This window comes from Panicum virgatum, chromosome 9N, assembly GCF_016808335.1.
Source record: "Panicum virgatum strain AP13 chromosome 9N, P.virgatum_v5, whole genome shotgun sequence".
Classification (NCBI taxonomy): domain Eukaryota; kingdom Viridiplantae; phylum Streptophyta; class Magnoliopsida; order Poales; family Poaceae; genus Panicum; species Panicum virgatum.
The window spans coordinates 51,780,502-51,807,979 of NC_053153.1; the positions used below are offsets into that span (position 1 = coordinate 51,780,502).

The following is a 27,478-nucleotide window of genomic DNA, read 5'->3' on the forward strand; positions in this document are numbered from 1 at the left end:
CAGACGGGCGAGGCTCAACAGTGACGCCCAAGAAGTGGTGGAGCTGACCCAGATCCTTCATAGCAAACTCCTGCTGCAGAGAGGAGATGACACTCTGAAGCAATTGCTGACTGGAGGCTGTGAGCACAATGTCATCGACATAGAGCAGCAGATATGTAGTCTCATCCCCACGGCGGTAGATGAAGAGATACGTGTCAGACTTGGCTTCGGTGAACCCCAATGTCAGCAAGAACGTGGCGAACCGAGAGTACCAAGCCTGAGGAGCCTGCTTCAGACCATAGAGAGACTTGTTGAGTCGGGATGGATATGCCGAGGATCTCGATGGACGGCGGGCGGGTAGTACTCTGCCGGCTCGGCTCGAGAGGGAGCCGGTGGAGGCGTCGCAGGAGCCTCCGGAGCAGGTGGCGGTGCCGGTGTCGGCACCGAACGACGCCGGTACACCTGCACCGGCTCAGCGTACCGCGGCGGCGCTGATGTCGGCGCCGAACGACGCCAGTACACCTGCACCGGCTGCGCCTGGCGCAGCAAGAGACACCGGGGCCGCGCGTGGCGCAGCAGGAGACACCGGGTCTGCGCGTGGCACGATTGGAGGTCCGGGGGCCGCGCTCGGCGCAGCAGGGATCACCGGGAACGGTGCCGGTGTACCGGGAAAACCTGCAGGGAAAGGACAGACAGGAAAATGTGGCTGAACCACCGGGTCAGTCGGAAACAGAGACTCCAACTCGGGGTCAGGAGAAGGTGCGGAGGAGGTGGAGTAGGGGAAATCCGACTCATTAAAGACGACGTGTCCGGAGATTAGGACGCGGCGAGAGGTGAGGTCAAAGCATCGGTACCCTTTGTGGTCAGGGGAGTAACCAAGGAACACACGAGTCGAGCGGGGCGCCAGCTTGTGAGGAGCAGTGGCGGAGGTGTTAGGGTAACAAGCACCACCCGAAGACCCGAAGGTGGTCGTAGCGAGGGGTACCAAAAAGAGCGTGGTGTGGAGTGGGAGCAGGAGAAGCAGTGGACGAAAGACGGTTGAGCAAGTAGGTGGTGGTGTGGAGGCTCTCAGCCCAGAAGCGCGGGGGCAGAGAGGCCTAGATCAGAAGGGTGCGCACGACACGTCGTTCGTCGTGCGAATCATCCGCTCAGCCATGCCGTTCTGAGGAGAGGTATACGGACAAGACATACGCAGCTGAACACCCCGAGAGGAAGAAAGAACGGGAGGTAGAGTTGTCGAACTCCCGCCCGTTGTCACACCGGACGGCCTTAATGGTGAGGCCGAACTGAGTGGACACCCTGGCAAAGAAGTGGAGGAGGGTGAGGAAGGTCTCAGACTTGCGCGCAAAGGAAACGTCCAAGAGTAGTGCGAGAAATCATCGACCACCACCAGATAGTACTTATAGCCAGAAAGGCTAAGAACAGGAGATGTCCACAGGTCACAGTGAACAAGATCAAATGCATGCGTCGCATGCGAAGAAGAAAAAAGGAGCCGAACATGACGACCGAGCTGGCACGCATGGCAGAGGGGCTCAGCAGGAGCCCTAGTACAAGGAACATCGGTACTACGACTGAGCTGAGCCAGAACGTCGCGGCCAGGGTGACCCAGACGGCGGTGCCAGGTGGTGGTAGACGGCGTCGTGGCAAAAGTGGCAGACAAAGAAGAAGGCGAAAGTGGTGCAGCGGAAGACGGAAGGCGAATGGTGTAAAGGGGCCCGTGCTGTCACATCAGAGGAGCGGACGCCGGGAAGCCGAATCCTTTATAGTGAGGCCAGAAGAATCAAATTCGATGGAATAAGAATTGTCAGCTGTAAACTAACGAATGGAAAGAATATTATGAACCATCTGAGGAGCAACAAGGACATTGGGAAGACGAAAAGAAATAGGAGCAGAACCCACGGCGGTGACAGGAAGGCAAGACCCATCACCAACCATGATGGAAGAAGGACAAGAGGGGTGTGGGGGCTGGACAGGAGTGGATACCAGCATCTGGGGTGGTGTGGAAGGAGGCACCTGAGTCGGCGATCCACTCAGTGCTGACCGGCGGCGTCAGCCCCATGGCGCTGAAGGACTGCGCCAGTCCGGCCTGTTCCCACCCCCCCCCCCCCGGCCAGGTTGGCGTCAACCTAATGTTCTTGTTGCTCCTCGAATGGTTCACAATCTTCTTTCTATTCGCCAGTTTACTGCTGACAACTCATGTTCTATCGATTTTGACTCCTCTGGTCTTACTGTGAATGATTCGGCTTCCCGGCGTCCGCTCCTCCGATGTGACAGCCCGGGGCCCCTTTACACCCTTCGGCTTCCTGCTTTCGCTGTCTCGCCTTCGGCTTCTTCGTCTGCTGCTTTTCCCGTGACGCCTTCTTCCACCACCTGGCACCGCCGGCTTGGTCACCCCGGCCGCGACATTTTGGCTCAGCTCAGCCGTAGTATCGATGCTCCATGTGCTAAGGCTCCTGCTGAGCACCTCTGTCATGCGTGCCAGTTAGGTCGTCATGTTAGACTTCCGTTTTCTTCTTCGCATGCTGCTCATGCTTTTGATCTGATTCACTGTGACCTGTGGACATCTCCTGTACTCAGCATGTCTGGTTATAAATATTATCTGGTCATTGTTGATGATTTTTCTCATTACTCTTGGACTTTTCCTTTGCGCGCCAAGTCTGAGACCCTCCCCACCCTCCACTTCTTTGCGTGGGTGTCCACTCAGTTTGGCCTCACAGTTAAGGCCGTCTAGTGTGATAACGGGCGGGAGTTCGATAACTCCACCTCCCGGTCCTTCTTCCTGTCTCGGGGTGTTCAGCTGCGTATGTCTTGTCCGTATACCTCTCCTCCGAACGGCAAGGCTGAGCGGATGATTCGCACGACGAACGACGTCGTGCGCACCCTTCTGATCCAGGCTTCTCTGCCCCCGCGCTTCTGGGCTGAGAGCCTCCACACCGCCACATACCTACTCAACCGCCTTCCGTCCACTGCTTCTCCTGCTCCCACTCCACACCACGCTCTCTTCGGTACCCCTCTTCGTTACGACCACCTTCGGGTCTTCGGGTGTGCGTGTTACCCTAACACCTCCGCCACCGCTTCTCACAAGCTGGCGCCCCGTTCGACTCGTTGTGTGTTCCTCGGGTACTCCCCTGACCACAAGGGGTACTGATGTTTTGACCTCACCTCTCGCCGCGTTCTGATCTCCCGACACGTCGTCTTTGACGAGTCGGATTTCCCCTACTCTACCTCCTCCACTCCTTCTGACCCCGAGCTGGAGTCTTTGTTTCCGACTGAACCGGTGATTCAGCCACCGTTACCTGTCTGTCCTTTTCCTGCAGGTTTTCCCAGCACGTCGGCACCATTTCCGGTGATCCCTGCTGCGCCGAGCGCGGCCCCGGTGCCCGCGGTCGCGCCACGTGCGGCCCCGGTGCCCGCGGTCGCGCCATGCCTTCAACTGCACCTGCGCGGTACGCTCAGCTGGTGCAGGTGTACCGGCGTCGCTCGGCGCCGACCCCGACACCGCAGCGGTACGCTGAGTCGGTTCAGGTGTACCGGCGTCGTTCGGCGCCGACACTGGCGCCGCCTCCTGCTCCGGAGGCTCCTGCGACGCCGACGCCGGAGCCGTCGCCGCCGCCGCCTCCTCCGGCTCCCTCTCGAGCCGAGCCGGAGGTATACCACCCGCCAGTCATCCATCGGGATCCTCGGCATATCCATCCCATGGTGACTCGGCGGATGGCGTCTCAGGCCGCGACTCTCTCCGCCACCGAGGGAGAGCCGCGGGTCTCTCCGATACCCTCCTCTGTCCGCGACGCCTTGGCGGATTCTCACTGGCGTCGCGTGATGGAAGAGGAGTACGCGGCTCTTCTTGCCAACCAGACGTGGGACCTCGTGCCGCGTCCGTCTGGTTGCAAGGTGGTGACTGCCAAGTGGATCTGGACGCATAAGCGTCGGGCTGATGGCACACTGGAGCGCTACAAGGCTCGCTGGGTTCTCCGGGGGGTTCACTCAGCGGCCTGGTGTGGACTATGATGAGACCTTCAGCCCAGTCGTGAAGCCCGCTACGGTGCGCACGGTCCTCTCGCTTGCGCTCTCGCGCTCTTGGCCTGTGCACCAACTGGACGTGAAGAATGCGTTTCTTCACGGCACTCTGTCAGAGACTGTCTACTGCTCTCAGCCAGCGGGATTTGTGGATTCGAGTCGTCCGGATATGGTTTGCCGGCTCAACAAGTCTCTCTATGGACTAAAACAGGCTGCTCGGGCTTGGTACTCTCGGTTCGCCACGTACTTGCTGACTTTGGGGTTTACCGAGGCCAAGTCTGACACGTCTCTCTTCGTCTACCGCCGTGGGGATGAGACTTCCTATCTGCTGCTCTACGTTGATGACATTGTGCTCACAGCCTCTAGTCAGTGGTTGCTTCAGAGTGTCATCACCTCTCTGCAGCAGGAGTTTGCTATGAAGGATCTCGGTCAGCTCCACCACTTCTTAGGCGTCACTGTTGAGCCTCGCCCGTCTAGTCTTCTCCTGCACCAGCGGCAGTACGCACTCGATATCCTGGAGCGGGCTGGGATGACTGATTGCAAGCCCTGCTCCACTCCTGTCGACACTCAGGCGAAGTTGTCCGCTGATCTGGGTGATCCGGTGGCTGATCCTACTGCCTACCGAAGCCTGGCCGGCGCTTTGCAGTACCTCACCTTCACGAGGCCGGACCTCACCTACGCTATCCAACAGATCTGTCTCCATATGTATGATCCCCGGGAGTCACACCTTGCTGCGCTGAACCGTCTCCTCCGCTACGTTCGTAGCACTGTGGACCTCGGCCTGGTGCTTCACCGCTCGTCCTCTGCTGAGTTGGTGGTCTACACCGACGCTGACTGGGCTGGCTGCCCGGACACTCGTCGCTCCACTTCCGGCTACGCCGTCTTCCTGGGCGGCAACCTGGTCTCCTGGTTGTCCAAGCGGCAGCCGGTTGTCTCTCGCTCCAGTGCCGAGGCGGAGTACCGGGCTGTCGCTAACGGCGTAGCGGAGGCGTCCTGCTATGACAGCTCTTGGCGGAGCTCCACATCCCGCTCGCCAAGAGCACGCTCGTCTACTGCGACAACGTCAGCGCCGTGTATCTCTCCACCAACCCCGTCCAGTATCAGCGGACGAAGCACGTGGAGATCGACCTACACTTCGTGCGCGATAGGGTCGCAATCGGCGATGTTCGGGTACTCCATGTCCCGACTACCTCCCAGTTTGCTGACATCTTCACCAAGGGGCTGCCCTCCTCGACCTTCTCGGAGTTTCGATCCAGCCTCAACGTAGCCGGTGGCTAGTTGTGACTGCGGGGGGGGGGGGGGGGGGTATTTGCCCTGTGTACTCTCTTCTTGTCCAGTCTTGAACACCGCTGCGTCGGTAGTTCAGACTGCGGGGGGTGTCAGCTTTCTTGTTGCCCAATCTTGAACACCGCTGCGCCGGTAGTTCAGACTGGGGGGGGGGTGTTGGAGTATATTGAGCCCATGTGTATAGAGGCCCATGTATATGTATTATATATACCCACCCTTCTAGGGTTGGAGGAATACAAGCATTATTCTCTCCTACAGAGAAGCTAGCTGATACTATGTAGGAGGGAAATAATGGATTGTATACCTCCAAACCCTAGAATGGTGGGATATATAGATCCTATACATGAGCCTCTAGATGGGCCTCTATACATGGGCTCACATATACACCAACAGTTAGGTGGCCTTAGTAGCACTCCTCAGGTCCTGGGTTCGACTCCTGGTGGGAGCGAATTTCAGACTGCGGTTAAAAAAATCCCCTCGCCTGCCACCACGCCAAAGCACAAAAGGAAGGTCCCGGCCCGCACTCACACGGGTAACGGCGCCCTTGTGTAAGGTTGGGGCAGGGGATTGTGGGTGTTCTCGGCCTACATGAGAAGTCTTCTCTTATTCTTATTCAATGCTCGGGGGTTTCTTCCCCTGCAGGCCGAGCTAAGCCATGACATGTAGCACCATATTATTTGCAAAATCACAGCTTCTTGTTGAATTATTATTTCGTAATTTGGTAATCATTTCTTTTTATGAATATCAGGTACCAATATGACATGAATACACCAGGTTCTCCTGGCCAACTCCGTATTACCTCAACTCGAGATCTGAATTTAAATGTATCAGTTTCCAATACAAACATGTTATCACAAGCTTATGCTAGCTGGAACAATATTAGCCTTGGTGATGAATTATACAAGAAGGTATATCTATTTTAAGCTTAAAATTTTGTTGTCTTACCATCTTAAAAAAAGATGGAAAGCTACACTTATTTGTTTTGAGCCTTTAGTTAACATTTTTGTTATGATTTCTCTTCTAAGTGTTGTTTTGTTCTATTATCAGGAAACATTTTCTTCTACTGAACGACCAGTTCTTGATGTTCATCGAAGAAAAAGTTATTACATTGTCCCACAAAACAAACTCGGGCAAGATATATACATAAGAACGACTGAAAATAGCAGCTCACTCGTAACTCTGCTGCCATCTGGGGATGATAGGTCCATAAAAGTTCCAGCTTCAAAGGATCTATTGGATTCTCATTTAAATGGAAAATCTGCTAAATCATACCTATTGATGATAACTGCCATTCTCGCGGATGCTGAGGTAGCTCTTTTCTATTGCACTCAACTATGTACTTTTGACCTTTTAGTGGAATCTTCAGCATCTTCTGCTGCATCTGCATATTGCTTGCCTGTAATGAAATGTTGTGGTCAACTCTTTGACCTACTTTCACAGCTTGCTTTACTATCTTGGTTTGTGATAGCACATACTGAACTGCCCTAGCATTTGAAGCCAGTGCCAGACACTGTAAACTGGTAGTGACGGGTAGCTGGCTTATTATTGACTGCAAGCTGATCTCCAAAACACTAAATTACCTTAACTACATGGGAAACTTGGATGGTGACAACCAGTTTCTGGCAAACTGTATTGGATCTATACCTATTGTTACGATGTCCAAGCCCATCTTTTCTGACCACGACGGAACTTTAGTGTTCACATGCTAACATGCAGTGAGGGATATCAACTGATTCCTATTTTGAAATGCTCAAGCCCATTTCTTACATGACTGCAAATAACTCTTCTGCTAAATAAATTATTGCAAAGGACATTTTCCTGTCATTCTAAACTTAGCTTTCCTTCCCAGATCAAGGTGGGTGAAGGATTAGCAACTGGTGAATATATGACTGCAGTGCGGCTCTTTTCAGAAAATCGTTCTATATCTGATGCTCAGCAACAGAGTGCCCGCACTTGTGCTGCTGCTGGAGAACACTCGTCACAGAACATTAGAAAGGTGAACTGGAACGAAATGTTCTTTTTCAAAGTGAAATCTGAGGTATGTGAACTGAGCACAATCTGAAACATCTGTGCTCCTTGTCTTTTAGATATTCATTTTATTAACATTTCATTTTCACCCGAAATGTTTCAGGAGAATTATGTTCTGGAGCTTCTTGTGCTTGATGCTGGTAGAGGTTCGTTGTTTTAGTGCAAAACAATAATGATTATTTTGTTTGTTTTCCTACACTAGTTTATTGTTTATGCTGAGAACAGGTCAACCAGTTGGTATATACTCTGCTCCATTGAAGCAAGTTGTGCAAAAGCTCCCTCCTGCCTCAAAGTCGGATTCTGCAAAATTTGATTTGACTCTAGGTGACCTTATGTCAACCAAGACACTGGTGAGAACTGATACTTGGAGAACCGTGTATTGATTGTCACTGTTTCAGAATAGAGTGCATACATGGTGTGCTTCTGGAAATTTATATTTAGATACTTTTTAGTGACATGACATTCAAAATTATTTGCAGGAACGTGAAAATGTTAAACCTAGTGGGAAAATAAGATTTGCTGTAATTGTTTCTGGTAGAGCTAGTGTACAACAAGGGAACACGGCCAGTCCACAAAGAAGTAAGACTGGATTTATCCAAATTAGTCCTTCCAAAGATGGACCTTGGACAAACATGAAGTTAAACTATGCTGTCCCTGCAGCATGTTGGAGGTTTGGCAATTGTGTGATTGCTAGTGAAGCAACAGTCAATGAAGGCAACAGATATGTTAGCATACGTTCCCTTGTGTCAATTACTAACACAACCAATTTTGTTGTTGATTTGCGTCTAAAAGGAAGATCCGTTCAAAGTGCACTATCAGATGAACAGGGAAAAGACAGTTCTGTTAAAGAGGATGAAATGTTGATTGGAACGTTGGACCCCCATTCTGTGGTTCCAGTCCCATTATCAGGTCTCTCACATCTTGCTGTGCCGTATATGTTGCAGCTAAGACCAGCAATTCGTCATGAGCACATGAATTACTCCTGGAGTGATGTCCAGGAGAGACGCAGTCAAACTGAGTTTAGAAAGGAGGAGATTCTAGATATATGTGTATCAGATCTGTATGAATCAGAAAACTTGATATTCTGCTCACAGATTGATGGCACTTCCAGTTCTTGCCATGGATTATGGTTTTGCTTGAGTATAGAAGCTAAGGAAATAGGCAAAGATGTTCACATGGATCCAGTATATGATTGGAGCATAGTTATCAAGGCCCCTTTGTGTTTGTCATACTACCTTCCCATTTCTGCACATTATACTGTTAGTTCCAATCTCCTCGGTGATGAAGATTCAAGTTGCTCTCGTGGTACCTTAAATCCTGGAGAGGCTGTGAAGGTTCACAATGTTGATCCAAGAAACCCTTTGTACTTGTCCCTCATTCCGCATGGGGGATGGGAACAAATGCATGTATGTATAAAATTTCTTTCACAAATATATGATTTCTTAATTTTTTTGCATACTAAATGTTTTTCTGGTTCCAGGAGCCTGTTCTTATATCACACCCAACCCAAGCACCTTCAAAACTTATCAATCTAAGAAGCTCTTTATCTCAAAGGTAACAATGCAAACATGAAAAATTTCTGGTGGATAACATCCCATAACTATTCACCAGTCGAGCTTCTCTTAGCCTATTCATCTTCCGTTCTTCTGTAGGACTGTACAAATTCTGCTTGAACAAAGCAGCGATAATGACTATTTGATGGCAAGGGTTATCAGAATATATGTTCCCTACTGGATATCTTTTGCTAGATTGCCTCCACTTACTCTGCGATTCATTGATACTTCTGGAAAGAAAGAGAAGAAGCGGATTCTTGCACGTTCACATTTGGAAAGGAGTGAGAAGCACCTCTATGATATAAAACATGATGAATTGGTTGAGGGATACACTATAGCATCTGGATTAAATTTTAAGGGCTTAGGCCTTTTATCATGTGTTGGCGGACATGGACGGTTTGGATCTGTAAAAGAATTATCACCTCTTGGTGATATGGTTAGTTTGGATCTTCTTTTATTTCTATTTCTTGTTTTGAATCACTTCGATTGTGATAACGTTGTTCCTATCTATTCAGGATGGTGCGGTTGATCTTTCTGCCTATGATGATGATGGAAAATGCATGCATATTCTTCTTTGTTCCAAGCCATCCTCATATCAAGCTGTTCCAACAAAGGTAGCTGCATGTTAATCTACAATTTCATAAGTGTCAATCCATTAATTTCATGTCATGACACAACAGGTTATCCATGTACGCCCATACATAACATTCACGAACAGGATTGGACAAGATTTGTACATAAAACTTAGTGTTCGAGATGAGCCAAAGGTCCTACAAGCATATGACTGGAGGGTTTCCTTTATGTACTCTGAGAGTGATACTGACAAGCTGCAGGTACTACATCATTCTCAATCATAGCACCATTTAGGTGAATTTTATGCGATGTTGATGGATCCATCCATTATTAAAAGCAAATTACCATGTTAGTATTTTTCTTCTTTTTTTTTTGAAAAAACTGTACAGCGGGGGAGACACTGTGGTATTTTATTAAAATATAGAAAAATAAAACAAAATTGTACAAAGCATGGGGATGATGCAATCCCCAGGGAGTAAGATACTTCAGAGGCTACACATGGAGATTACTGTACAGAGTAGTATTTTCTTCTTCTCAAGATCTTTTGTTGTGGTGTCTTTTGTGTAAGAGACTGTGTTAGCCATTTGGTTCAACTGTCTTTTGCCTGCTCTTTATATGCTCAATATGGTTTCTGTACATTGCATTGTCTGGTCGATTTGAAAAATTACGTTCATCATATTGTTGGTTATATCAATTGTTCTATGTGAAAATGTGCAGTCTGTGTTATACGTCTAATGCTTTGACTTGTTGAGTTTTCATTGTTTTTCCTTTCCAAACATTTGTCTATCTTGAGTAATGAGAATGATATGTGGATGCACGTGTTACCTTGCACGAGTAATTAATGTCAGGTAAGGATATCACGATGGGATCTGCTCTAAGTAAATACCACAATTTTCCTTCAGCATTACTATTTGCTGCTTGAATGGTTTGGGTGAACATATTGTAGGAGAGAATAATAACTTGTATTCCTCCAACCCTAGAAGGGCGGGTATATATAGATCCTCTAGATGAGCCTCTATACCCATGGGCTCAATATACTCCAACACCCCCCCGCAGTCTGAACTACCGGCGCAGCGGTGTTCAAGACTGGACAACAAGAAAGCTAACACCCCCCGCAGCCTGAACTACCGACACAGCGGTGTTCAAGACTGGACAAGAAGAGAGTACACAGGGCAAATACCCCCCCCCCCCCCGCCCCCCCCGCAGCCACAACTAGCCACCGGCTACGTTGAGGCTGGATCGAAACTCCGAGAAGGTCGAGGAGGGCAGCCCCTTGGTGAAGATGTCAGCAAACTGGGAGGTAGTCGGGACATGGAGTACCCGAACATCGCCGATTGCGACCCTATCGCGCACGAAGTGTAGGTCGATCTCCACGTGCTTCGTCCGCTGATGCTGGACGGGGTTGGTGGAGAGATACACGGCGCTGACGTTGTCGCAGTAGACGAGCGTGCTCTTGGCGAGCGGGCTGTGGAGCTCCGCCAAGAGTTGTCGTAGCCAGGACGCCTCCGCCACGCCGTTAGCAACAGCCCGGTACTCCGCCTCGGCACTGGAGCGGGAGACAACCGGCTGCCGCTTGGACGACCAGGAGACCAGGTTGCCGCCCAGGAAGACGGCGTAGCCGGAAGTGGAGCGACGAGTGTCCGGGCAGCCAACCCAGTCAGCGTCGGTGTAGACCACCAGCTCATCAGAGGACGAGCGGTGAAGCACCAGGCCGAGGTCCACAGTGCCACGGACATACCGGAGGAGACGCTTCAGCGCAGCAAGGTGTGACTCCCGTGTTAGGAGCTCAATTCTAACTCTCATTGAGCTGAGAGGATGACAATAAACTTGGGGCAATTTTCTGGTTTTCTCATATTCACAAACTCAAAGCCATGGCAACCCAAGGGGCTGGGGATACATACTTATAGGCAACCAGGGCAGGCAGCCAAAAGATGCTAAGATGCTAGTCAAAAGAACTAAAGCTAGATGCTGTCCTAGCAAACTGACTGTCCTAGCAAACTGAAATATGCTAAAGGAATAGATGCTCTGGTCCTTGCAAGGACCATATGCCTTATCCATCCAGCACAAAGACTTATCCATCATTCTCCCCCTAAGTCTTGTGTGTCGTCTTGTGGGAGGATTGGACCATCCCGGTCCTGGAGCAGAGCTCAAGGAACTTGATCCTCCCACGGGGCTTGGTGAGCAGGTCTGCAAGCTGGTCCTTGGTGTTGATGTAGCTTGCCTTGATGCTCCCGTCCTCCAAGCAGCCTCGGATGAAGTGGTACCTCACCCGGATGTGCTTGCTCCGTTCATGGAAAACGGGGTTCTTCGCCAAGGCCAGGGCGGACTTGCTGTCCACCCTGAGCTCCACCGCTCCAATGTCTCTGCCGAGTAGATCACCAAGCAGTTGAGCGAGCCAGAGCGCCTGAGTCGACGCGGTGGAGGCCGCTATGTACTCGGCCTCGCAACTGGACAAGGCCACCACCTGCTGCTTGACCGACTGCCAGCTAACAAGGCACTCGCCGAGGAAGAAGAGGATCCTGCTCGTGCTCTTGCTGGTGTCGATGTCGCCGGCGTGGTCGCTGTCGCTGTACCCGACGAAGTGTGCCGCTCCAGGGCACCTCGGGTAGTGGAGACCGTGGTCGAGAGTCCTCGCAACATAGCGGATGATCCTCTTCACGGCCTGCTGGTGCTCCGTCGTCGGTCGCTGCATGAACCGACTAACGTAGCCGACGGAGAACGCCAAGTCCGGCCGCGTGTGGGCGAGGTAGCGGAGGCTCCCCACAAGGCGCCGGTACTGAGTAGCGTCCACCTCCACTGTCGTGCTGTCACGGCTCAGCTTCAGCCTCTCCTCCATCGGAGTGAGAGCTGGGTTGCAGTCGGTGAGCCCGGCGAGCTCGACGACGCGCTTGGCGTAGGCGGTCTGTCGAAGTGTGGTCCCGGAGTCGTCCTGGTGCACCTCGATCCCCAGGTAGAAGGAGAGAGGCCCCAGGTCGCTCATCTGAAAGGTGGCCTTCATCTCCTCCTTGAACGCCACCACCTCCTCATCCTTGGTGCCGGTGATCACCAAGTCGTCGACGTAGACACCCACCAGCAGGGCATTGCCTCCATTGCCCCGCCGGTAGATGGCCGCCTCGTGCGGGCTTTGTTCGAAGCCCATCCCCTTAAGCGTGGAGTCCAGCTTGGCGTTCCACGCCCTCGGGGCCTGCCGCAAGCCATAGAGGGCCTTGCGCAGACGTAGCACCTTACCCTCCTTGCCGGGGATCGCAAACCCCGGCGGCTGGTGCACGTAGACCTCCTCCTTCAAGTCGCCGTTGAGAAACGCCGACTTGACGTCCATGTGATGGACGCGCCAGCCCTCCTGGGCAGCCAGCGCAAGGAGAAGTCGCACGGACTCCATCCGTGCCACGGGAGCAAAGGCATCGTCGAAGTCGACTCCCTCCTGCTGCACGAAACCTCGTGCCACCAGGCGAGCCTTGTGCTTGACGACGGTGCCGGCCTCATCCCTCTTCAGCTTGAACACCCACTTAAGGGTGATCGCGCGGTGACCACGAGGGAGATCAGCAAGCTCCCAAGTGCGGTTCTTCTCAACCGCGTACATCTCCGACTACATCGCGGCACGCCATTGTAAGGATCACCGGGGTGTCCGACCCTAGAGGGGGAGGGGGTGAATAGGGTCGCTAATCGCTTTTCTATCCTAGGGCTCAATCTAATTGCTTAAGATAAACCTAACACGTCCTACACATGCTAGTTATGACTAAGGTTTATCTATGCTACCCTCTACTTACCCCAAAAGACTTGCCATCTATAGCCAATCCTAATCAAACTAACTAGGAAAGTAAAGGTAAGCAAGAAAGAGTAAATGCGGAAACGTAATGCGGTAAGTAAAGCGGTAAGGGAGAGGATATGCAAACTCCCGTGAAGACACCAAGACACACGATTTAACGTGGTTCGGTTAGGACACCAAAGTCCCTCCCTACGTCCACGGCCACTTGCTCACAAAGAACAAGTGTGATACCGAGTCTCTTCGCTTGATCACCGTCTTGCCACGCCTCCAAGGCTCCCGACAAGCAAAGGGTAAGTGACACCAAGTCACAAAGACGAGGTCACCGCCACCGTCTATCTCGAAGCGTCACCACGGCACCGTCTTCACTATCTTGGAGCTTTAACACCAAGTAGGGGTCTCCTTCCCCGCACAAAGTGTCGTTGCCACTCCACACCAAGTCGGAGGGTCACACGACGAGTACAAGTGTTTGCTTGCCGCAGCAAGACTTCTCTCAAGGGAGCTCTCGCAAGAACTAATCCCTAATCAAGCACTAAGCACTCTAACAAGTGTGCTTAAGCCTATATGATGTACAATGAAGCTCTATGGTGGTTGGAGATGATCTTTAGCTCTTGTATACTTCCTTGAACTCCAGCACTCTCAAATGGTGCGGCCTTGGGGGTATATATAGGCAGCACAAGCAAATATAGCCGTTGGAGAAAAGCTGCCAGAAATGTGCTTAACACCGGTTAATCCGATGCTCCCCAAATCGCCATCGTCGGTTTAACCGGTGATACTAAACTGCCCACTGAAAACTAGCCGTTACGTGTACGGGCAATCAACCGATGCAATCGACCGGTGTATGTAATGTTAGCGTCGGTTTAACCGGTGAGTGCAACTGTCCTCTGATCCTTGAAAAACAAACTCTCTGGACAACTGCACCGACGCCATTAACCGGTGCATCATCGGTTCATCCGATGTATGCATTTTTCTTGGTCTGCTTCTGCCATTGCACCGACGTATTCAAACTTCCTATCGTCGGTTCATCCGGTGCCAAACCCTAGCCCACAGGCCATCTCTGTCATTGCACCGATGAGTACATTTTGCCTTACGTCGGTTTAACCGGTGATACTAAAACTCCCAGACGTGCTCAAGTCAATGCACCGACGTGTGTAATTTGCTTGGCGTCGGTTCAACCGGTGACTTGATTTCTTTTAGGTTTCAGGGCGCTGCCCTGAGACCCCCGTAGGAGCGGCCCTTCGGGCCTAGCTTCGCGTCTCTTCTCTTTGTCATCACTTGAACCTAAAAGCCTGAGTATATCATCTAAGCAAACACATTAGTTCAAGTGTTGCGTGTGTCATCAATCGTCAAAACATTATATTGAAATATGGCATGAGAGGCCATTTTCGCTACAGCCATGCCGCGTGTCCCTCGGCCTCTGCGAAAGACCGAGGCTCGCCGTCGTCGCACGCGAGGTGCAACTGCGCCTCCAGGTCGTGAGGCACCAGTCCCGGCACCGGCTGATCGCCGAGAAGGTCCTCCATCGTACGGTACCGCAGTGGCTCACCGTCGTGGTACGCGTCGATGCGCTCCTCGTCGTGAGGGAGCGGAGTAGCGAACTCCACCGGGCTGTGCTCAGCATGAGCAGGTGCTGTAGTAGGCGTGCCCGGAGGAGTGGCTGTCGGTGCTGGAGTGCGCGGCGTCGCCGGCTGTGGTGGTGCAGCCGAGGAACTCGGCGCAGCCGGAGTCGTAGCTGAAGAGCGTGGTGCCACCGGTGTGGCGGGCGCCGGAGTCGGTGGAGGCTCGGGGACCGGGGTAGGCACGCTCGGCGAAGAAGAGCTGCCTACTCCCCCGGCTCCCTCGAAGTGGACGTACTCGACGGTGAAGTCGTCGTACGTCGGAGCTGAGCCGTCGTCCACCGCCTTGTCCCACGCCCATCCTCGCCCTTCGTCGAACACAACGTCGCGCGCCGTGCGCACACGCTGTGTCTCCGGGTCGAGAATGCGGTAGGCCTTCGAACCCTCCGCGTAGCCGATGAACACTCCCGGAGTGCTCCTGTCATCGAGCTTGCCGATGTGGCCAAGCTCCTTGGCGAACGCGAGGCAGCCGAAGACCCGCAGGTGGGAGACCGCCGGCTTACGCCCATGCCAAGCCTCATACGGCGTCATGCCGTCGAGTGCCTTGGTGGGCGAGCGGTTGAGGATGTAGACGGCCGTCACCACCGCCTTTCCCCAAAAGACGGCCGGCATGCCCCTCTGCTTGAGGAGGGCCCGGGCCATCCCCACCACCGTCTGGTTGCGCCGCTCGACGACGCCATTCTGCTGCGGGCTGTACGGCGCAGAGTAGTGGCGTTGGATGCCCTCATCCGCGCAGTACGCCGTGAACTCGGCCGCCGTGAACTCGCCGCCTTTGTCGGTGCGCAGCACGCGCAACTTGCGGCCGCTCTCCGCCTCCGCAGCAGCATGAGCACGCCTGATGGCGTCCGCAGCCTCTCCCTTGCTGCCGAGGATCATCACCCACATGAAGCGGGAGAGGTCGTCGACGAGCAGCAGGAAGTAGCGCCGTCCTCCTGGTGTGACCGGTGTCACCGGGCCACACAAGTCCCCGTGTACGAGCTCGAGCCGCTCCTTGGCTCGGAAGCTCGCCTGCTTGGGGAAGGAGTGCCGCCTCTGCTTCGTCAGCACGCAGACGTCGCAGAGCTGCTCCACGTGGTCGAGGCACGGGAGGCCTCGCACCATCTCCTTGGCGCCGAGCCGCTTCAGGGCCTCAAAGTGGAGGTGCCCAAAGCGCTCGTGCCACTGCCATGCCTCGTCGTCCCTGCGAGCTGCAAGACAAAGAGGCTGGGCCACCCCGACATGGAGGATGTAGAGGCGGTTCTTCCCTCGAACCACCCTGGCGAGAAGCTGGCGACGGTGGTCCCAGATGCGGAGGACCCCGCTGTCGATCACCACGCGGGAGCCGCTCTCATCGAGCTGCCCAAGGCTGATGATGGAGTTCCGCAGCGCCGGGATGTAGTAGACTCCGGTGAGCATCCGGTGCTCTCCGGACTTGGCGGTGAAGATCACGGAGCCCACGCCCTTGATCTCCACGGCGGAGGAGTCTCCGAACCTGACGGAGCCACCTACGTCGACGTCCAGGTCGGAGAAGAACTCCCGCCGCCCGGTCATGTGGTGCGTGGCGCCGGAGTCGAGGTACCAGCCATCGACCCTGTCGTCGTCGGAGCCGTTGCCGAGAACTCGGGCACGCGGCTCGTCGAGGTGGAGAAGAGCGGTGACAGGCGGTGCCGCCGGATGCGGCTCCATGTCCCCGTGGAGTAGGAACAGAGCCGGCTCGTCATCCGGCTGGGCCTCCGCGACGTGGGCTTGGCCCCCACGCCTCTGCTGCGGGCAGTCCCTGGCCCAGTGGCCGGGCCTGCCACAGTTGTGGCAGGCGTCGTCTCGTGCCGCCTTGGGCCTGTCAGCAGCGCCGCCCTGAGCATCTCCGCGGGCGCCACCCTCGGCGCGCCCTCGTGCCCCGGCTTGGGCACCTCCGCGCCCCTTTCGAGGCTTGCCGCGCTTGCGGCCACCAGTCGAGGAAGAGGGCTCCCCCCTCCTCCTGTCACCGCGCCGAGCCTCCCACTGTTCCTGAGTGAGGTGGAGCTTCCCACCGATGGATATGCCTCCCGAGGGAGGCTGTGGCTCGTCGCTGTCGACGACCTTGAGGCGACCTATCGCCTCCTCGATCGTCATGGTGGAGAGGTCCAGCAGAGACTCGATCGAGCGAGCGGTCTACTTGTACCTCTCGGGGACGCAGCGGAAGAGCTTCTCGACGGCTCTCTCCTCGTCGTAGGTGTCGTCGCCGAACTGCACCACCTTCTGCAGCAGAGTGTTGAGACGGAGGGCGAAGTCATCAACATCCTCACCTGGCTTGAAGGCCAGGTTCTCCCACTCCTTGCGAAGTGCCTGGAGAGTGGTCTTGCGGGCGCGGTCGCTGCCGATAAGTGCCGCAGCGATGGAGTCCCAGGCCTCCTTGGCAGTTCGCTTCTTGGAAAGCGTGAACTGTATCTCGGGCGGGGCTGCTGCGATGAGAGCATCCAGCGCCCGTCGATCCTCCTCGTAGCCGACGTCGCCGTACCGGACTGCCTCCCACATGTGCCGCACCTGGAGCTTCACCTCCATGACTGCGGCCCACTCGACGTAGTTGGTCTTGGTGAGGGTGGGCCACCCACCGCCGGGACCGACGTCCCTGACCACCGCCTGCGCGCCGCCGCCAGGGGCGCCGCCACCGCCTGCGCGCCGCCGCCAGCAGGAGCGCCGCCACCGCCTGCGCGCCGCCGCCAGGGGCGCCGCCTCCGCCCTGCGCGCCGCCGCCAGGGGCGCGGCCTCCGCCACCGGGTGCGCGGCCCCCTGGACCGTCGCCGGGCGCACCGCCAGGCGCGCCGCCGTCCAGGCCGCCGCCGGGCGCGCGGGCCCCTGGACCGCCGCCGGGCGCGCCGCCGTCCAGGCCGCCTCCGCCGGGGTGGGCTGCTGCATCCTCCGCCTCCTCTGCTTCCACCTCCGCCCTGGCCGCTGCCAGCTCCGCTGCAGCCAGCCTGGCCGCCCTCGCCGCTGCTGCATCGGCTTGAGCCGTCGCTCGCCTGCGCTCCTCTGCCGCGGCGAGCTCGGCGTCTCGCTGGCGCCGTGCGCTCGAGGCGACCGAGCGCTGAGACGGTGCGTCGGACATGGCGCGCCTCCAAGGGGCTGTTGCGTGTAGAGGGGGAAGGGAACGGGTAGAAGATGCTGCCGGAGCTGCTGCTGCTGTTGCTGCGGCTGGTGCGGCTGCTGCTGCTGCAGTGGCTGGTGCGCTGCGGCGGCTGCTGCTGCAGTGGCTGGTGCAGCTGCTGGTGGTGGTGGCTGGGCTGCTACAACGGCTTGGGAAGGGGAGGAGCAAGAGATATCCAACCTACAGGAAAGTACGGCTCTGATACCAGATGTTAGGAGCTCAATTCTAACTCTCATTGAGCTGAGAGGATGACAATGAACTTGGGGCAATTTTCTGGTTTTCTCATATTCACAAACTCAAAGCCATGCCAACCCAAGGGGCTGGGGATACATACTTATAGGCAGTTAGGGCAGGCAGCCAAAAGATGCTAAGATGCTAGTCAAAAGAACTAAAGCTAGATGCTGTCCTAGCAAACTGACTGTCCTAGCAAACTGAAATATACTAAAGGAATAGATGCTCTGGTCCTTGCAAGGACCCTATGCCTTATCCATCCAGCACAAAGACTTATCCATCATCCCGGGGATCATGCATATGGAGACAGACCTGCTGAACAGCGTAGGTGAGGTCCGGCCTGGTGAAGGTGAGGTACTGCAAAGCGCCGGCCAGATTCCGGTAGGCAGTAGGATCAGCCACCGGATCACCCAGATCAGCAGACAGCTTCGTCTGAGTGTCGACAGGAGTGGAGCAGGGCTTGCAATCAGTCATCCCAGCTCGCTCCAGAATATCGAGTGTGTACTGCCGCTGGTGAAGGAGAAGACCAGACGGGCGAGGCTCAACAGTGACGCCCAAGAAGTGGTGGAGCTGACCGAGATCCTTCATAGCGAACTCCTGCTGCAGAGAGGAGATGACACTCTGAAGCAACTGCTGACTGGAGGCTGTAAGCACAATATCATCGACATAGAGCAGCAGATATGCAGCCTCATCCCCACGGCGGTAGACGAAGAGAGACGTGTCCGACTTAGCCTCGTGAACCCCAATGTCAGCATGAATGTGGCGAACCGAGAGTACCAAGCCCGAGGAGCCTGCTTTAGTCCATAGAGAGACTTGTTGAGCCGGCAGACCATATCCGGACGACTCGAGTCCACAAAACCCGCTGGCTGAGAGCAGTAGACAGTCTCTGAGAGAGTGCCGTGAAGAAACGCATTCTTCACGTCCAGTTGGTGCACAGGCCAGGAGCGCGAGAGCGCAAGCGAGAGGACCGTGCGCACCGTAGCGGGCTTCACGACTGGGCTGAAGGTCTCATCATAGTCCACACCAGGCCGCTGAGTGAACCCCCGGAGCACCCAGCGAGCCTTGTAGCGCTCCAGTGTGCCATCAACCCGACGCTTATGCGTCCAGATCCACTTGCCAGTCACCACATTGTAACCAGACGGACGCGGCACGAGGTCTCACGTCTGGTTGGCAAGAAGAGCCGCGTACTCCTCTTCCATCACGCGACGCCAGTGAGGATCCGCCAAGGCGTCGCAGACAGAGGAGGGTACTGGAGAGACCCGCGGCTCTCGCTCGGTGGCGGAGAGAGTCGCGGCCTGAGACGCCATCCGCCGAGTCACCATGGGATGGGTATGTCGAGGATCCCGATAGATGACTGGCGGGTGGTACACCTCCGGCTCGGCTCGAGAGGGAGCCGAAGGAGACGGCGACGGTTCCGGTGTCGGCGTCGCAGGAGCCTCCGGAGCAGGAGGCGGCACCGGTGTCGGCGCCGAACGACGCCGGTACACATGCACCGGCTCAGCATACCGCTGCGGCGCTGGGGTCGGCGCCGAGCGACGCCGGTACACCTGCAGCGGCTGAGCGTACCGCGCAGGTGCAGGGGAAGGCACCGGGGCCGCGCGTGGCGCAGCGGGAGACACCGGGTCCGTGCGCGGCACGACCGGAGGTCCGGGGGCCGCGCGTGGCGCGACCGCGGGCACCGGGGCCGCCCTCGGCGCAGCAGGGATCACCGGAAACAGTGCCGGCGTGCCAGGAAACCTGCAGGAAAAGGACAGACAAGTAACGGTGTCTGAACCACCGGGTCAGTTGGAAACAGAGACTCCAGCTCGGGGTTAGGAGAAGGTGTAGAGGAGGTAGAGTAGGGGATGCAGCGGCGGCGACCAGGGGCCCCGGCCGCGCCAGGCCGGGAGCAGGGGATGTAGCGCCGGGGGAGGGGGCGCCGGGAGCAGAGGGCAGGGGAGGGACAGAGAAGGGAAGGAGGGGCGGCGCCGGCGGCCGGCCGGCCATGGTGCCGGCGGCGGCGGCTGCAGCTAGAGGAGGAAGAGAGGAAGAGAGAGAAAGCTAGCTGATACCATGTAGGAGAGAATAATGACTTGTATTCCTCCAACCCTAAAAGGGTGGGTATATATAGATCCTATACATGGGCCTCTAGATGGGCCTCTATACCCATGGGCTCAATATACTCTAACACATATTTTATATGCAACTTTCTTCTGCCCTATTTGAAGGTCCGACTGGTGGATACAGACTGGTGTCAACCTCTGGAGATAGTAAAAGAAGACACCATTATTATAGCAATGAGAAAGCAGGATGATAATAAGAAATTTGTGAAAGCCGAGATACGTGGCTATGAAGAAGGTTCAAGATTCTTGGTTGTATTCCGTATGGGGCCAGCATATGGGCCAATCAGGTAGTATGAAATGGTAATAACAGCATGCAGACATTTGTTTCCCCTTTTTATGACTATGGTCATTCTATGGTTGCTTGTAGGATTGAGAACCGGACAAGTACTACAACAATCAGCACACGCCAGTCTGGTTTAGGTGAAGATACTTGGATCCAAGTGAAACCACTTTCAACCAGAAAATATACTTGGGATGACCCATATGGACAGAAAGCTATTGATGTTAGCATCCAGAAAGGAGATGTTGCTTGTGTTCTATGTGTTGACCTTGAAAACCCTACAGCAAGTTACGCCAGTTTTAGGGAACATGGCCTCAAGTTCAGTATGGTTGAGACTAGTGATATTAAGATACTGAAGTTTACCGATTACCCGAGAAAAGATGAAGTATATGGATCGCCTGGATCTGAATTGATCGATCACCAAGCATCTGCGTTGAAAGAAAACAAGATAGAGCCAGGTGCCAGGCCCTTGGAGCTTATTGTTGAACTTGGAGTTGTTGGAATATCTTTGATTGATCATAAGCCGAGAGAGCTTTTATACTTGCATCTGCAGAAGGTTTTCATTTCGTACATGACTGGTTATGATTCTGGGACCACTAGCAGGTATAGTTTGCAACTAATGTGTTGTTTCATCAACATTCTGTCAAGACATGCACAGGTCTAGAAATCACCTTTTCCTATGCAAGAGAAATGGTTTCCATCATTGTGGGACTTGGGAATGTTAATATACAATTAGTTATTCACCATTTTTTGTATGTCATATTCATGAAGCCACTACCACTGCTACTTTCGAATAGGCATGATCTTTGGACAACAGCCAAATAGTTAACTGATGGCATACCTATGAACCTAAGCTTTATAGCATCTCATTTTCCTAATCATAGCATTATATGCTCCAAGTCATCTTTTTTTCATACATATAGCGTTTTGCAGGTTTAAGTTAATTCTTGGCCAGTTGCAACTAGATAATCAGTTGCCACTGTCTACAATGCCTGTTGTTTTGGCCACTGAGAGCAAGCCTGATTCAAACCGTCCTGTGTTCAAAGCAAACATTGCTGTTAGCAATGTGACATCCAACGGCATTCAAGTTTATCCACATGTCTATATCCGGGTAATGTTGTTGCTGTGCATATTTTGGCAAGCAAATTTATTTAATATCAATCCATACTGAAAAAGTGAAAGTCATATTTTCTCTAGGTAATTGATGAAACATGGAGACTAAATATTCATGAACCCATTATTTGGGCACTAGTTGACTTCTACAACAATCTTCGTTTTGTCAGTGCCAGCGGCAGCACAACTGTCACTGAAGTGGATCCTGAGATACGAATAGAGTAAGCTCCTAAGCTGCAGTCACGTTGCCATCTAACTTTCTGTAGCAACTATTAAGACTTTCCTATTTTTTTGGACACGTCTTTTTACATCTGAAATTGCTTTGCCGTGTTTCCAATTTGATGCATCCTTTCATATATCAGTAATTATTGCTACACTTGTTATCTAGATAGAGATAAATGCTTTACCCTTCCTGTAAACTAGAATGATAACTTGAACTCTTTCTTACTACCATATTTGTAAATGTCCTTAAACATGATGTCTTCTTGACGGAAAGATATGCACCTCTCCTATTTGGTCTTTGTTTTCTTTTGCTTCTGTAGCACGTATGTACTAAGTTTTTTCAGGTCTACATATAACTTAGCTGGAATACAACATGACGTGTTTCACAAAGTAATTGTATACTTTGCAGGCTTGTTGATATTTCAGAGATAAGGCTAAAAATATCTCTGGAAACTGCACCTACTCAAAGACCTCGAGGTGTCCTAGGCGTATGGAGCCCTGTCCTATCTGCTGTGGGTAATGCCTTTAAGATTCAGGTAACATGAAGTCAGTTTATGTATTCAACATCATGTTCCATGGCCAGTGCCTGACTAAGCCAGTCACGTTAGGTCAGGTTTGTGCATGTTCATAAGTATCCAGGAACTTTAGGTTTATGAGCTTCTATGTAGTGATGCTAAAATTCAGTTCAAAATATTCTTCAAAAAAAGAAATGGATGTTAATGCCATATTGCCAGTTGAACCGTGCCAAAAAATTCACCTTACCTGTTTCTCAAGCATTACCCCTGCCTTTTGCATCAGGATAGCCACACTGGTGGCCATTTTCAGAGTTGTCTGTACTTTTGCCTGGTAGGATATGTTCTTGGATAGTTGGCACTGCCTTTCGTAGCTTTGTTTATTTCATGTAAATGGGTGTCCACGCTGGTGGAGGCTGATAATTTTCGTAAACGTATCATGTCTTTGCTCTCTGGTGAAAGACATTTTTCAATCAATAATTACAAACACTGCATCCCCTGATAAATCCAGGTAGAGATCTGGTTACTGCACTCCCTAATAACTCAGTTCCATTATGTTTATGGTATTTGAGCAAGATGCAACGTATGCAACATTACTTCAAGTGGAACTCCAGGATGGATATGTCTAGTCAGTGCACTACCCTAAATACATACTCAAAAGTGAAGCTGTTCAGCTTAGTTTTAATTGGACTAAGCAATTCACTCTAGTGCTGATAACGGAGGCAAGGTTGGTCATTTTTGTAGGGTCAATCAAATGATAGTTGTTAAATGGGAATACTTTTATTTTTCTTTTCCTTTCATGTCTGCCAGAATTATATGTTATCAGAAGTTGGCGTCATATATTCGTGGTCCAATTCAAAACTCTTGGGATAGTTTTATTTTTGTATTGTTAAATAGAGGTTTATACTTTCAGTCCCATGAAGTCTCCTCCCTTGATGTTTGCCTTAGGTACATCTGCGGAAGGTCATGCACAGAAGCCGGTTTATGCGGAAGAGCTCCATCTTCCCTGCTATCATGAAACGAATCAAGAGGGATCTGATTCATAATCCACTCCATCTAATCTTTTCTGTAGATTTTTTTGGAGTGACAAAATCAACTTTATCCTCTCTTAGTAAAGGATTTGCGGAGCTCTCTACTGATGGGCAATTTCTTCAGCTGAGATCAAAGCAGGTGAAATAGCTTATATGGTTTATAATCCTTGTTTATGTTCGCTCCGTGAAATGCTTAAGTGGAATGTTATTTAGGTCTGGTCAAGGAGGATCACTGGTGTTGGCGATGGACTAGTTCAAGGGACTGAAGCATTTGCTCAGGGTTTGGCTTTTGGGGTCTCTGGTGTCTTAAGAAAGCCAGTTGAGAGTGCCAGACAGTACGGTCTTATAGGCATTGCACCTGGTCTTGGACGTGCTTTTGTAGGTTTCATTGTACAACCTTTAAGTGGGGCTCTGGATTTTTTCTCACTGACAGTTGATGGAATTAGTGCTAGTTTTATGAGATGTGTCAACATTCTAAGTAACAAATCTGTACCCCAGAGGATAAGAGATCCTCGTGCTATCCACCGAGATGGTATAATAAGAGAGTATGACAAAGTTGAAGCTGCGGGGCAGGTACAGCGCTTGTTTCTTGTTCATTTCTTTTCCTTTTGCCTTTTGATGAGAAAATAAATGTACAAAAGGATTCATTGATTTCTGAAAGCAGGTCGCCAGTCTAAGTCTAATATCTATTAAGAAACTCAAATAAAACTAAATGGGCTAATGGTTAGATTGATCAAGCATGCAGGGCAAGTTTCCAATTGAAAATAAAAAACAAGTAGCAGGAAATGATTCTGATGCTAATAATATTAGTTGTCATGCTGTGCAACTAAATTGGATCACTCTCTGCTTCAGATGGCCCTTTACCTGGCAGAAGCAAGCAGATATTTTGCATGCACGGATTTATTTCGAGAACCTTCTAAGTATGCATGGTCTGATTACTATGAGAACCATTTTATTTTGCCAAACCAGAGGATTGCTTTAGTAACTAACAAGCGGGTGATACTGCTTCAGGTGAGGCTTATTCCTTTCTGATTGTATCATCATGATACTTCAAGATTTTTTTATTAAAACTCACGTTCTTTGATTGTTTAGTGCTTGGATCTAGATAAAATGGACAAGAAACCTTCCAAAATACTTTGGGATGTTCCTTGGGAAGAAGTACTTGCGTTGGAGCTAGCAAAAGCTGGGTATCAGAGGCCGTCACATGTTATCATACACCTGAAGAATTTTAGGAAGTCTGAGAACTTTGTAAGACTTATAAAGTGCAGCGTTGATGAAGACCGTGAACCGCAGGCACTTTCACTTTGTTCTTCAGTTCGGAAAATGTGGAGATCTCATCAGGCAGCAATGAAAGTTATACCCTTGAAGGTACTCTCTCCTGCTATCCTGAACTGTACTCTTTTTTTTTTTAGAAACCAACTGTCCTGAACTGAACTTGTACTTCTGAACAAAACCATAATAGGTTCCATCAGGCCAGCGCCATGTGTATTTTGCGTCAGATGATGATAAAAGGGAATCCCACAGTCTTTCTAGGTCTTTGATAAGCTCGAGAGGGACTTCTAGTGATGTGGAGCAACGACTCGTAAACCACACGGTTAACTTCCAGAAAATGTGGAGCAGTGAACCAGAACTCCAGAGCCGATGTAAACTAGTTGCCAAGCAGGTAATTCAGCACAATCTGAGTGACTTGGAAAAAAAAATCTTTTTCCAGATATCTGATGTAAAACAACTGTTGATGTTTACTTTAGGTTGCGGATGATGGAAGGGTGTTCAGCATCTGGAGGCCTCTGTGCCCTAATGGGTATGAAGTTTGACTCTTGACATGTCCAATAAAACATTTTTATGCTGATGCTATAGATACTGAGCGAATTATTTCAGGTATGTCTCAATTGGAGATGTTGCTCATGTCGGCACCTATCCACCACCTCTTGCTGCTGTCTACAAAAATGCCAATGGGAATTTTGCATTGCCTCTGGGCTACGACCTGGTCAGTATTCACTGTACCTGTATGAGAGGGCGTGGGGGGCGTCCTTATTCGCATAATTCACTCATATTTGACTTACGTGCAGGTTTGGAGAAACTGTGCTGAGGATTACAAAAGCCCTGTTTCAATATGGCTTCCAAGACCACCTTGCGGCTATGTAGCTCTTGGATGTGTTGCCGTGCCTGCTTTTGAGGAGCCCCCTCTTGACTGTGCTCTGTGCGTGGATGAGAGACTCACAGAGGATGCGGAGTATGAGGAGCAAATCATATGGGCGTCATCAGATGCTTACCCATGGGGATGCTATATCTACCAAGTTCGGAGCGGCTCACTGCAGTTCATGGCACTTCGTGTCCCAAAAGAACAGTCTGAGCTGAGGCCCAAGAAGATATTGGAGTCGCAAGTACAGCGAGCATCAGGGACTCCGCGACAAGAAAAGCAAGCATACCGTGCGTGAAACTATGAAAGAGGATGGACATAGTACATATACGTGTGCGTGCAAGAAAACTCGGCTGTGGCAGAGATGAACCAGCATTCTCGTGCACGAAAGCTCGAAGAAAGCCACATCTTTCGGACCACTCATCGTTTCTCCGTGGTCAGAACATACACAGAGTCTTATCCAACCCTTTTCTCTGGGCATAGGCGAAGCTGCCCATACAGCACGGTGGGGCAGATGCCCCAGCTACCCTGCGGCGCGAAAACCCCCTTTTCCCTCTCTTCCCAGTGCAATGTGGTGGCTCGAATCAAAGCTTGTGGCAGCGTCTAGATAACTGAACATCAGGCATCTTGTGGTCAATTATTCATGTGTTTCCATGATCTTTGTGATGCATCAATGGTGCTCATCACGAATGTAAATGGGTCAATAAACTAGTTTACCTTGTAGGACAATTAGTTAAATTAAAGATGAAATAATCTCTTTATGTTCCTCTATTACCAAAGCCGCAACAATATGACCGTTATGGCCAGCGAGCAAAGCCGCAATAGTCGTAGGAACTTGTCCTAGACAAGGTAGATTTTGGACATGCACTGTTCAATAGCATTTGCACCATTTAAAATTGATGTAAATCATGCCCCAGCTAAATTTTTTGGCCAGCTCCGCCAGTCTCTGGGTGCAACTGTTGTAAACAATCAGTACTAGGTCAATGGTTGTAACTGTAAATGCAAAATTTTGTAACTCTTGTCACAGGTTTTATACATCCTTAGATAACTAATCTTGCTAATTTTTTCGGCGGGTATATAATTATACATTGCATGGTACTCGCTCTGCATTATGTTACTGGCAGAATTTGCAGTTTTGCTACAGCGCCGAGAGAATAGAGTATAGCTGGTTCCAAACATAACGGGACGTCGGATCCCCTTTGGTCAATGGTGAAAATTACAGCAATCAGTAGCCTAAAAGATTCTTGTTGCAGCATCCTGGAAGCATGCAAAAACATCTGCTATGACGCACACCCTCACCGTCGCACGCCATCAGCGACGCGGGGGACGAGCTCCCGATCGACCAAGATTTTTTTCACAGGAGCATGTTGGAGATAAGCATGCGGCGCGGCGCCTGATGGAGCTGCCACCGGTGTTTGACAGGGGCGTTTGGGTTTGGGATGAGATCAGGCAAGACGCTCGTCCCCGTCTGCCGTTCGCATGCATGCACGCGCGCGCGCGCGCACCTGCGGAGCGCCTCGTCGGAGCCACACGTCGCGTCGTTTCCCCCGTTCGATGGAGCATCGAAGCAACGGCTGTCCGGGCCGCGCAGGTCCGGCACGCAAACGCCGCCGTGTGAACCGACGGGGACGGCCGGTGGTTGTGGTCCACGGCGAGGCGGACACCAGCAAAGACCGCGACACGATCCGGTGGGGACATGGAAAGCAGACCACTGTTGGTGTCTGTGACTGTGTCTAGCTATACGAGTCTCGAGGATGGAAATATCGGCCACAGGGAGAGATATTTCAGCAAAATGGCAACTGAAGTTTTTTCTCTTCTTCCGCTGAGAACGAAAATTCGCACAGCTGGTTCGCAGTTTTCAATTGTACTCCCTCTGTCCACAGAACATGCAATTCTCGCTTTTTGCTTTTTAATAAGGTAAATAGTTT

General features: G+C 52.0%; 1 protein-coding gene across 2 annotated transcripts in view; it reads left to right on the forward strand.

The window, feature by feature from the left end:
- The window catches only part of LOC120688140, a 61,116-nt gene extending 34,490 nt beyond the window's left edge, over positions 1-26,626 (forward strand). Inside the window, exons 41-64 of one of the 2 annotated variants that reach the window (XR_005680987.1) lie at positions 6,032-6,191; positions 6,331-6,591; positions 7,133-7,321; positions 7,415-7,457; positions 7,537-7,661; positions 7,791-8,717; positions 8,792-8,865; positions 8,964-9,300; positions 9,380-9,478; positions 9,545-9,697; positions 20,358-20,539; positions 20,620-21,135; positions 21,466-21,643; positions 21,730-21,866; positions 22,277-22,403; positions 23,328-23,549; positions 23,624-23,983; positions 24,263-24,421; positions 24,503-24,778; positions 24,873-25,073; positions 25,159-25,211; positions 25,289-25,397; positions 25,480-26,020; positions 26,494-26,626. Coding sequence is in view for 1 of the 2 variants with exons in the window: in XM_039970314.1 (XP_039826248.1) it covers positions 6,032-6,191; positions 6,331-6,591; positions 7,133-7,321; positions 7,415-7,457; positions 7,537-7,661; positions 7,791-8,717; positions 8,792-8,865; positions 8,964-9,300; positions 9,380-9,478; positions 9,545-9,697; positions 20,358-20,539; positions 20,620-21,135; positions 21,466-21,643; positions 21,730-21,866; positions 22,277-22,403; positions 23,328-23,549; positions 23,624-23,983; positions 24,263-24,421; positions 24,503-24,778; positions 24,873-25,073; positions 25,159-25,211; positions 25,289-25,397; positions 25,480-25,848 (5,257 nt within the window). In the remaining variant the exon portion in view is untranslated. Of the gene's footprint in view, positions 1-6,031; positions 6,192-6,330; positions 6,592-7,132; positions 7,322-7,414; positions 7,458-7,536; positions 7,662-7,790; positions 8,718-8,791; positions 8,866-8,963; positions 9,301-9,379; positions 9,479-9,544; positions 9,698-20,357; positions 20,540-20,619; positions 21,136-21,465; positions 21,644-21,729; positions 21,867-22,276; positions 22,404-23,327; positions 23,550-23,623; positions 23,984-24,262; positions 24,422-24,502; positions 24,779-24,872; positions 25,074-25,158; positions 25,212-25,288; positions 25,398-25,479 lie in introns of both variants that reach the window. The other variant, XM_039970314.1, reaches the window with a different exon arrangement.
- The last annotated feature ends 852 nt before the right edge of the window (positions 26,627-27,478 follow it).